The sequence below is a fragment of the Aotus nancymaae genome, unplaced genomic scaffold (genome assembly GCF_030222135.1).
Source record: "Aotus nancymaae isolate 86718 unplaced genomic scaffold, 86718_ANA_hifiasm-v0.15.2.pri h1tg000014l, whole genome shotgun sequence".
Classification (NCBI taxonomy): domain Eukaryota; kingdom Metazoa; phylum Chordata; class Mammalia; order Primates; family Aotidae; genus Aotus; species Aotus nancymaae.
Window position 1 is genome coordinate 39,804,366 of NW_026988425.1, and position 11,994 is coordinate 39,816,359.

The window sequence follows — 11,994 nt, forward strand, 5'->3', positions numbered from 1 at the left end:
AACAAAAACCATATGGTCATTTTATTTAGGATGCAGAAAAAACATTTGACAAAATTCAACATTCTTTCATGATAAAAAAATTCACAAGAAATTAAAAGGAATGTTCCTCAATGCAATAAAGGCCATATATGACAAGCTTACAGCTAAAATGCTCAACAGTGAAAAGCTGTTTTCTCTAAGACCAGGAGTAAGACAAGGATGCCCACTCTTACCACTTCTATTAGAAATGGTACTAGATTCCAAGCCAGAGAAGCTAAGCAAGAATAAGAAATAAAAAGCATCCAAAAAGGAATCAAGGTAAAACTGCCACATTACTGATAACACAACCTTAAATATAGACAATCCTAACTATTCTAGCAAGAAACTGTCAAAATTGATATATGAACTTAGTAAAGTTGCAGGGTATAAAATCAACACTCAAAAATCACTAGTGTTTCAATGCCCATCAATAACAGTCTGGATAAAGTAAATGTGGTACACATACACCATGGAATACTATGCAGCCATAAAAAGGAACAAGATCAACTGGGCACAGTGGCTCGAACCTGTAATCCCAGCACTTTGGGAGCCCAAGGCAGGTGAATAACAAGATCAGGAGTTTAAGACCAGCCTGGCCAACACGATAAAACTCCACCTCTACTGAAAATACAAAAAATTAGCTGGGTATAGTGGCAGGCACCTGTAATCCTGGCTACTCAGGAGGCTGAGGCAGGAGAATCGCTTGAACCTGGGAGGCAGAGGTTGCAGTGAGTCAAGACTGCACCACTGCACTCCAGCCTGGGCGACAGTGAGACTCCATCTCAAAAAAAAAAAAAAAAGGAAAAAGATCATGTCCTCTGCAGCAACATGAATGTAGCTAGAAGCCATTATCCTCAGCGAAGTAACACAGGAAAAAAAAACTAAACACTGCATGTTCTCACTTAGGTGGGAGCTGAACAATGAGAACACATGGACACAGGGAGGGAACAACACACACTGGGGCCTGTCAGGGGTGGTGAGAGAGAGCATCAAGATAAATAGCTAATACATGCAGGGGTTAATACCTAGGTGATGGGTTGATAAGTGCAGGAAACCACAATGGCACATGTTTACCTATGTAAAATACTTACACATCCTGCATATGTGTTCCAAAACTATAAACTTTTTTAAAAAAGAAAAAAATCAGTAGTGTCCCTACACACAAAAAATGAACTGTCTGAAAAAGAAATTAAGGACAATCTAATTTACAATAGCACCCAAAAAAATTTAACCAGGGAAGTAAAAGATGCGTATACTGAAAACTATAAAATATTAATGAAAGTAACTGAAGATGACACAAAAAAAATTGAAATAAATCGCATAGTCATGGATTGGCAGAATTAATATTACTAAAATATCCATACTACCCAAGCAATTTATAGGTTCAATGCAATCTCTATCAAAATTCCAATGTTATCCTTCACAGAACAGAAAAAAAAAATGCTGGCCAGGCACAGTGACTCACGCCTGTAATCCCAGCACGTAGGGAGGCCAAGGTGGGTGAATCACGAGGTCAAGAGATCAAGACCATCCTGGCCAACATGGTGAAACCTTGTCTCTACTAAAAATACAAAAATTAGCTGAGTGTCGTGGGTGTTATTAGCTGGATAGGGCTTTTTGCTCCCAGCCTAGAATGTTCTAGTTCCTGTGGTTTTCTGCTTTTTGAATTTGTAACCCAGTCTTCATAGCCTGTCAGGATTCAACTCTTAAATCTCCTCTCCAATGTTCTGCATAGGGATTCTAATTTCCTATGGGCTAGAAAAATGATAAAACTGTTAGAATAAAGTTTCTTAAGTATGTTCTACAAAATACTAGAACTGAAAACTCTCCATGGAAAAAGATTTCATAATCAATTAAGTCTGTGAAAGGATGTATATTTCCATCCTGTAGGAAGTATACTTTTTTTTCTTTTGAGATGGAGTCTCACTCTGTTGCCCAGGCTGGAGTGCAGAAGTGCAATCTCGGCTCACTGCAACCTCTGCCTCCTGGGTTCAAGCAATTCTCCTGCCTTAGCCTCCCGAGTAGCTGGGGCTACCTACAGGGGCCCGCCACCACACCCAGTTAATTTTTGTATTTTTAGCAGACACAGTGTTTCACCATATTGGTCTCAAACTCCTAACCTTTTGATCTGCCCAACTCAGCCGCCCAAAGTGCTGGGATTACAGATGTGAGCCACTGCGCCCAGCCACATTTATTATTTAATGTGTTAATAATAAGCACAGTGAGTTCCTTTTGTAGACTCATTATGCTTATTAACACGTTAAAGCTCTGAGAAATCCTATGGTAAAGAAACCTCTTAAATGTTGTATAACTTATTTCTGATCCTAATTTGAAACAAATTTTTCCCTCTAAGATTCTGAAATAATGTCCCAACACTGATGACTCTAAAATGTTCTCTTTTAGGGTAGGCATTATATCCCCTCTACCTTACCCATTCTTTTCCTTCCTCTTTCGTCTCAGCAAAATCTTGGTAATTGAAGGCCATCATATTATAATCTGTTATGTTTTCCTTACTCAAAGGAACAGAAATATTTGCCTTGAATCCAATTACCAACATACCTCAATATCAAAATTTCAGTAGCATAGTAGCATAATATATATTTTTTTTTTGAGACGGAGTCTTACTCTGTCACCAGGCTGTAGTGTAGTGGCACAATCTCAGTTTACTGCAACCTCCACCTCCCGAGTTCAAGCGATTCTCCTGCCTCAGCCTCCCGAGTAGCTGGGACTACAGGCGCACCACCACGCCCAGCTAATTTTTTTTTTTTTTTAAGTACTACTAAAAAGTTGTAACGGGGTTTTACTATGTTGGCCATGACAGTCTTGATCTCTTGATCCGTCCGCCTCAGCCTCCCAAAGTGATGGATTACAGGCGAGAGCCAACACACCAGCCTTCAGTAGCATAATACTTTTTAAAACATAGCATCTAACAGCTTAGGAGACACTCATATTATCACATTTGAGCATAAACCTATGATGGAGGTATTATCTTTTACAGAGAAAGAAACTGATGCACAAAAAAGATTCTATAAGCTGTGGAAGTAAAGCTATTGTGATCAGTTGGGACAGGTCTTCTGACTTCAAGTCTTTTGATCTATCTATACTCCCCACCATCACTGTGCAGTGAGAGGGACAAAAGCCTTGGCACGGTATCAGAAACTAAACTGTTTTCTCAAAACCAGGCTAAATATTCTCCCCACTGAGTAAACTCAGTTGTAGCCAAACTAAACGCTGTTCCGTAATAAATCAATGAATGTAGTAAATAGACTTTGTCAGGCATACGCATTACTAAGGGATTTCCCCCCTTTTTCAAAATTCAAACTTTAGACTGTCGGGTTTTAGAACAGTGCTAAGGTTTTGCTTTTAAGTGAAATGGAACACAGATATTTTGGCCATGGAAGACTTGCATGTCACTCAGAGCAAAGGTTACCAGCATTCACAAAGTCTCCCTTACAAGAATAGCAGATTAGTCAACTAAATATTAGCTAACAACCATGCTATTGCTATGGAAAGGGAACTTTGTGTAACTGCATAACATTGTACCAAATGCTCTTCTAATTAGACATATAATCCTGAAGTGAAACAAGATCATACTTTGAAAGAGAGGATTTTAATAGGATAGAGATGCAGCAAAGATAGAAATATCTACTGAAGTTATTCTAGACACCTAACCATTTCATTCCCACTATAAAATTGAACGAATAAAAAAGTGTTAAGGAAATAGCTTAATCCTGAGGAAGGGTGAGCTTTAAAAGCTATAGATGGAAATTTAAGAAAGCAAACAAAACATTTCAAGCATACCAAGGGCATTCCAAACACCCATGAGCCACCATCAGCTTAAGCAATAAAACATTGAAGATACAACTCGAGCCCTGCATGACTCCTCCCAGATTCCCTTATCCTTCATCTGTCCTCAGAAGTAACCACTATCCTGAATTTGGTGTTTGTGTTTCCCACATGCTTATATATTTTTACATGTGTATGAATCCATAAAAAGTATAGTAACATTATTTTTGTGTTTATTTTTACAAATGTAATCGTATATATTTTGATAACAAAATAACTGCACTATACACAATTCAAAAGTACAAAAGCATCTACAGTGCAACTCAATGTCCTCCTAAACCTAGTCCCCTACACTGAGCAACTAATGTAACCATATATATATATATATATATATATATATATATATATCACTTAAGATACATATTTACTCCTCCTTTTATACATAAGTGGTAGGCATATTAAGCACACTTCTTTTTCCTCTTAAAAATAAACCTTGGAAATTGTTCTCTAAAATATACAAAGTTCCTCCCTTTTCCTTCCTTAATGTTTGCAAGGTATTTGACTATATGAATAAACCATAACTATTACACTATTAGAAAGGTTACTTTGAAACTTTTATATTAATATTTACAACAATATGGCAATGAATAACCCATTATTTCATACACAAGTACATCTATAGAATAATTCCTAGAAGCTGAATTGTTAGGTTAATTTTAATAAATGCTGTCACATTCTCATATAGAGGTAGGATAGCAATTTATACTCCCACCAGCACTGTATGAGTGGTTCTGTATGTTTTTAAATTTTATATAAATAAGATCAGACTATACATATTATACAACTTGCTTTTGAGTTCTAACCTTATATTATTAAGATTCATTCACACTGATATATATAGCACTAGTTCAGATTTATATTTTTTACTTAAAGGAATTTTTAAATACTACAATTCATTCACAGTGTACAGTTATCTATTTAGCTGAAACTGCAGTTTTACACAGAAATATTTACCAACTTAGGCTGGGCGCGGTGGCTCATGCCTGTAATCCCAGAACTTTGGGAGGCCAAGGTGGGCGGATCATCTGAGGTCAGGAGTTTGAGACCAGCCTGGCCAACGTAATGAAACCCCATCTCTACTAAAATTACAAGAAAAAAAAAATTAGCCAGGCATGGTGGTGGGCACCTATAATCCCAGCTACTTAGGAGGCTGAGGCTGGAGAATCGCTTGAACCCAGGAGACAGAGGTTTGCAGTGAGCCAAGATCATGCCATTGCAATCCAGCCTGGGAAACAAGAGCAAAACTCCATCTCAAAAAAAAAAAGAAAAGAAAAGACTTACCAACTGAATAGTTTATATATATAAACAACTCATTTGCCAAAGACACACCCAGCCCACCAAAAAAGATCATCTTCTCTAGAAAAACTAACAAAACTGCCATTTTAATACAATGACTCTTTGCTCATCCATGCTTTTTTTGGGAAGACCACAAGGGCATGAAGCCTAACATCTTGATAACCAGAGGGGGAAAAGAAAAGATACCTTGGAAACAATAAAGATGATTCAAGCATAATCGCAAAATAATCCTAGTTTTCTGTAAACTTTCTTCTCAAAATGCTACCACTAAGTAACAACAAATTTTTTAGCCTGTAACAGGAAACAATCACTCTGGATTTCCAGCCTACTCTCCCTGCAAAATTAAATTTCCTGTAAGCATGGAATATCAAACTGGGACTTTTTCTGCATATCAACATCATATCTTTTATTAGATCCCTTTTCATGTTAAATATACCAATATGCATAACTAATTTTAAAAGCTTTAATCCAAATTGTCTAAATATATGACTAACCCTATTATTTTCAAGAATTCTTGCATAATTAAGGCTGTTTGTGTTTGTTATCAACATCACCACTATAGTGGCCATTTCTGCCTGTTCATTGAGTATCCATGTCCCCCTTTCTCTCTCCTAACAACACCCATTTATGTGTAGGTATCTATCCTGTCCCCCGACACTATGCAAAAATACTTAGAAGATGTCTCCCAGCCAGGAATGGCTCATGCCTGTAATCGCAGCACTTTGGGAGGCTGAGGTGGGTAGATTACCTAAGGTCAGGAGTTCATGACCAGCCTGGCCAACATAGTGAAACTCCATCTCTACTAAAAATACAAAAATTAGCAGGACATGGTGGCACATGTCTGTAATCGTAGCTAGTAGGGAGGCTGAGGCAGGACAATCACTTGAACCCAGGAGGCAGAGGTTGCAGTGAGCTGAGATGGCACCATTGCACTACAGCCTGGGTGACAAAACGAAACTCTGTCTCAAAAAAAAAAAAAAAGTCATCCCTGTTCACCGCATCCATGCTAACATCTACTGCTTTTTGATTTTTTTTACTATGGCCATTCTTGCAGGAGTGAGGTAGTATCGCATTGCGGTTTTGATTTGCATTTCCCTGATCACTAATGATGCGGAGCATTTTCTCATATGTTTGTTAGTCATTTGTGTATCTTCTTTTCAGAACTGTCTATTCATGTCCTTAGCCCACTTTTTGATGGCACTGTTTTTTTCTTAGTATTTGTTTGAGTTATTTGTAGATACTGGATATTAGTCCTTTTTCAGATATACTGATAAGGAAGATTTTCTCCCACTCTGTGGGTTGTCTGTTTACTATGCTAATTGTTCCTTTTGCCATGCAAAAGCTCTTTAGTTTAATTAGGCCCCAGCTATTTATTTTTGTTGTTGCTTCATTTGCTTTTGGGTTCTTGGTCATGAAATCATTGCCTAAGCCCATGTCTAGAAGGGCTTTTCCAATGTTATCGTCTAGAATTTTTTTACAGTTTCAGCTCTTAGGTTTAAGTCTTTAATCCATCTTGAGTTGATTTTTGTATAAGGTGAGAGATGAGGATGCAGTTTCATTCTCCTACATGTGGCTAGCCAATTATCCCAGCACCATTTGTTGAAAAGGGTGAACGGGGAACACTTCTACACTGCTGGTGGGAATGTAAACTAGTACAGCCACTATGGAAAACAGTGTGGAATTCCTTAAATAACTAAGAGTAGAACTACCATTTGATCCAATAATCCCACTACTGGGTATCTACCCAGGGGAAAAGAAGTCGTTATTTGAAAAAGATAAGTATCTTTCAAATATGCACATGCATATTTATAGCAGCACAATTGATAACTGCAAAATCATGGAACCAACCCAAATGCCTATCAATCAATGTATGGATAAAGAAACTGTGGTATATAGATGCACAATTGAATACTACGCAGCCATAAAAAGGAATGAATTAACAGCATTTGCAGTGACCTGGGTAAGACTGGAGACTATTATTCTAAGTGAAGTAACCTAGGAATGGAAAACCAACATCGTATGTTCTCATCACTGACAAGTGGGAGCTAAGCAATGAGGACATAAAGGCATAAGAATGACACAATGGACTTTGGAGACTTGCAAAGAAAAGAAGGAGGGGAGCGAGGGATAAAAGACTACAAATATGAAGCAGCGTATATTGCTCGGGTGATGGGTGCACCAAAATCTCACGAATCGCCACTAAAGAACTTACTCAAGTAATTATATACCAGCTGTACCCCAATCACTTATGGAAAATTTTTAAAAATAAAATTTAAAAAAAGATGTCTCCCACTCACTGACACATCAAAGGGTGGGTCATATTCTTTCAACGGTAATGCCATCCCCCTTGCTAATGCCTGCTTATGAACACCAGCATAAGCCAATTGGCACATGGCATTTCTAGCCAGAGGGAATGGATGAGACAATAAGACTCCTAAGAGGTATGCTGACCTTCCTTGCTCTGGAGAAAGAACCACAGGTAAGTTCTTTACTAGGTTAAGCTGGGTTTTCTATTACTTTTGGCAAAAAGCATCCCAACTGTTAAATAACTTAAAAATTAAGAGGTTAAAAATTCTGATCAACATCAACAAATGTGATTATGAACAAATCTAAACATATCTATAAAACTCATGATCCTTGGACTAATATTGGCCTTTGTACATTTGGAGAGTTTGTTGACTCTAACAGAGTATGGTACTCCAAGAGAAGTACATGTGGGTGGAGAAGTGAAGGTTAAGAAACAGCAAAGTCACTGGAGACATTCATGTAACAACCATACCACAGATCAAATGCAGAGGATGAAAAATCTCTTCTTGCTTTACTACCTCCCATGCCAAAAACCACTTAGCAAATAAAATAGATCAGGCCGGGCACAGTGGCTCACACCTGTAATACCAGCACTTTGGGAGGCCACAGTGGGTAGATCACGAGGTCAGGAGTTCAAGACCAGCCTGGCCAACATGGTGAAACCCCATCTCTACTAAAAATACAAAAATTAGCTGGGCATGGTGGTGTGCCCCTGTAATCCCAGCTACTCCGGAGTCTGAGGCAGAATTGCTTGAACCCGGGAGGTAGAGGTTGCAGTGAGCGAGATTATGACAAGGCACTCCAGCCTGAGTGATAGAGCAAGACTCTGTCTTGTAGGGGGAAAAAACCATACCTGGCTTCATTCAAGTCTATATTAGGGGGATTAATGAACACCCTAATCTAATCCGAACTCTGGGAAGGGGTGGGGGCAAAAATTAACTTTTTTTTTTTTACAAATACTTGTAAACTAAAAAGCAGTTTGTAATTGCTAACAAGAAATATCATAGCCAAAAATAAATTTAAAACTTCCAGGGCACAAAAACATCTTACTGGCCTTATATGGACCTGTCCTAACAGCTGTTATTACCAGATTCTGGCATTTTGCTTCTTACTTCCTCCTGACATTGTCGGCCTTGCCGATTTTCATAAGAAGATTCAGGCAGTTGCTTCCCTGTGGGATATACAGCAATTTTCCAATTCTATGACTCAGAAAATGGCAAGAGAAGAAAAGGTTCTTCTCTTCCAACCCTAGACAAAATCAGAAAATGTTTATTTAGCTCTGGGAGAGCAAGTCTCAGTTAAGTTATCATACAGACTTTCACAAACTTTTTTTCTTTCAAGTCAGTATTTACCAAGAACTTACTATATGCAAGTCAGTCTATTATTTATCCAAAGCCAATGCATGATGCATTTTTATCAGTTCCAAACCTCCTTTCTCTACATCCCTTATAATAACTAAGTCAAATATTTTAAAGAAAAAAAGAGTCATACCTCACAAAGCCTGCAATTAAACGTTTTTTGCCAGAATTGGTGGACTGTAGAACAAGCTTACTTCCAGAATATTGTTTTGAAAGAGTCCACACTTTTCTCTTAACTTCAATAGCTTTAGGGGTCCAAGTGGCCTTTGGTTACACAGATGAACTGCACAGTGATGAAGTCTGGGATTTTAGTGTACCCATCACCCGAATGGTGTACAATGCACCCAGTACATCTTTCTTTAAACACAAGTTCAAATGATATGCACTTAAATCGTTTATTAAAATACAAAAAACCTTTGAAAATAAGTGGAAACGAACTGTATTAATAAAGTAATGAATACTATCTGGAGGCAACATCTGCACTAACAACCAAGTTTCGCACAGAGAAACTCCTGATAATTCAGAAACACTAAAGGCAGAGTCTCATTCAGAATGTAAACCATGCATCGCAAATACTGAACCAGTTTATATTCATTAACCGCTCAGAAGAAAACCTGAGATGGCCTTTAAAAAGAAAATGATGTAGGCTACCCAAAAAGCAATCTTATTTTTGCGGAAACACATTTCACACTCGGGAAACAGCAGGGGCCGGTAATCGACAGCCTCCTACAGACGACGGAAACACGGACAACGCCGAGGACCGCCAAGGAGCGATGGGCTGGCCCTGAGCCATGGGAGCACAACCCGGGCGCGCAGTTGGCCGCCTCCCCGAGGATCGCGCCCAGCGCCCCCTCCCAACACCCAGAGCGCGCTTCGCCGCCCGCCTGCCCCACCTGGGAAAGTTTGCACCTCCGCAACCCCGCCCCTCGCAACTACTGGCCCCTCCGGCCGCGGCGCCGTCGCCATGGCGACTGGTCCCCACCCCACCCCCACCCGCCCAGGGCTGGCCGCGCCGCAACCCCGCGGCAACCGGAAAGAGCTCTCACTGGAGCCCGGACAGGGGCTACCCAGCCCCGGAGAGGAGGGACGTAGGGGGCGGGGGAGGATGAAGAGGTGCGGAAAGCGGAAGTCTTGCGGCTCCCCACCTGGGGCCGAGCCTAACCCCGGGGATTCTCACCCTTCACTTTGCCGAAGGTGCCGACCCCCAGTGTGTCCCCTAGAATGTAGTGGCCGATCTTCACCCGCCCGTCGTGTTTCTGCTTCTCGGCTGTCGCCATCTTTCTCCAGGAACTGAGTCTGCGCATGGCGCCGCGGGAGGGGGCGGAGGGGGCGGGCAGGGCCGCGCCGGGGGCGGGCGGGGAGGGGGTGGGGACGCGGGAGGGCAGCCGCCGAGCCGAGCCACCGCCCTGCGCCGCCCGCCTAGGCCCTGCTGCCGCCGTCGGGCGCAGACGCTCCCCCTGGCGGGGCGGGCGAGGGCCGCCGGGAGTGGCACCGGTACCCGCCTCCTCGCCCTGCATCCTCTGGCCTGGGTGCCCGCCCACTGGCACGCGGAGGGGCTTCCTGGAACGTTGAAGCGGACAGTCGTCCCCTGGCTCTTTTCTCCTCTGGCGGAGTTTCTGCCCGCTGTGATCTCCCCTAATTACCACTTGGGGATCGGAGAAGACCCCCTCTCTGGGTGACTCCAGAGGGTAGATAAGAACTGGAGTCATCACGCCCGCTAGGGTGATGCAGATCCGCAGCTTGTTACGAGGGCCGCGAGAATTAAAGCAAGGCAGGGGACACCGCCCTGCCACTCCTTTCTAACCTTGATTCTCATCTTTCTTGGTTGGAATCTAGAAGCTGCAGTTTCACTTGCGTCTGTGATGGGAGTTTCCCGCCCCTCGCCCCCTCCCCCCTCCCCCCACCTCAACCTGCTGTCTCTTTTCGCTTTGAGCCGGTAAGTTGCTACTGGGCCCCACGACGGCTCCAGGAGTGCTGTCGTTGTTTTCTTCTGGAGATTATCCTGAAATTTCCTCCCCAAAGCAAGCTCTGTTGCGAAGAACCGGCTGGGGAGATGTGCAAGTGAATGTGTATTCCAAGAGGGGGGTGATACGCAGAACTTTTGGTGTATAGGAATTAATACTTTTAGATTATCAGTAAAATTTTTACGTTCACCGGACTGAGAACGAGGCTTAAGGTAACATCAATCAGATCAACAAATACTTATTGTACTTGCAATTAGTAATACTTAGTTCATTACATAAACATAAAGGGAACCATACCACAGCATAAAGTCTGCATATTTTAAATAAAATGTTTGAGTTCGTTACTCAATTTCACCTTCTAATTAGTAGGCAAAGTCAAGTGTTTTGTTATATTCTCTCAATTTTGCAATGTCATAGCATTGGGCCAGTGTCAATGGGCAAAAAAAAAAAAAAAAAAAAAGTACCTTCATGAAAAGAGTATAAAAAACTAAAAAACTAAAAATGTCATTTTAAATCCCAACAAAAATTAATTACCCAACTCTCCTGATTTTCTCCTCTCTGTTTCTGAAATCAAACATGCATTAGGCAATATTTTGTTCCAAGGAAGTTATTGCAGGGGAAGCAAAAGTTTCTGCCTTTGATCTTAGTATTGCACCAGATAAACAGGGAACAGTCCCAGCTAGCCTTAATCAAGTTCCTACTGTATTGGGGACTGCACATTGTTTTAAGGGAAAAAAGTTTAGAAATCTTTGATTACTGATGTATTTGGGGAGCAGATGGTGTGGTAGTTACTGTTGTAACTTTTGGTGTCTGGTTTTTTCACTTTTATCTGTTTGCCTTGTGAGTTTCTACAAGTGCGGATTTTGGGATCTCTGTAAAGCAGAAGTAGCTCTCTGGATTCCCATGGGGGCCAGGGAACCTTAAACTCCCTTGCCTCCCCAAACAGCATCTTAAATTACTTTAAGTTTTCATTATGGCTAGAATTTAACCCAGGAAAGTTCCACCATTTCTTCTAACCTGAAAGAAAAAGATCTTTCTGACAACATCTCTTTTCATGCCCAAGGCTGGGAGAGATAGTACCCCTAGGGAAAAAAAAAAAAAAAAAAAGGAAATGATAGCAAAGTACCTCAGCTCTGTACCACTGAGCATGTTGCAAGGGAACAAACTGAAGCTAAATTTTGCAAATCCATTTACCAATCTCTTCA

At 41.0% G+C, this 11,994-nt stretch overlaps 1 protein-coding gene across 1 annotated transcript in view; it reads right to left on the bottom strand.

Moving 5' to 3' along the window:
* PRKAA1 (protein kinase AMP-activated catalytic subunit alpha 1) overlaps window positions 1-10,311 on the bottom strand; it is a 40,200-nt gene extending 29,889 nt beyond the window's left edge. Inside the window, exon 1 of the mRNA XM_021671852.2 lies at window positions 10,003-10,311. Within this exon, the coding sequence (XP_021527527.1) occupies window positions 10,003-10,129 (127 nt within the window). The 5' untranslated portion in view covers window positions 10,130-10,311. The remainder of the gene's footprint in view (window positions 1-10,002) is intronic.
* Between the last annotated feature and the right edge of the window lie 1,683 nt (window positions 10,312-11,994).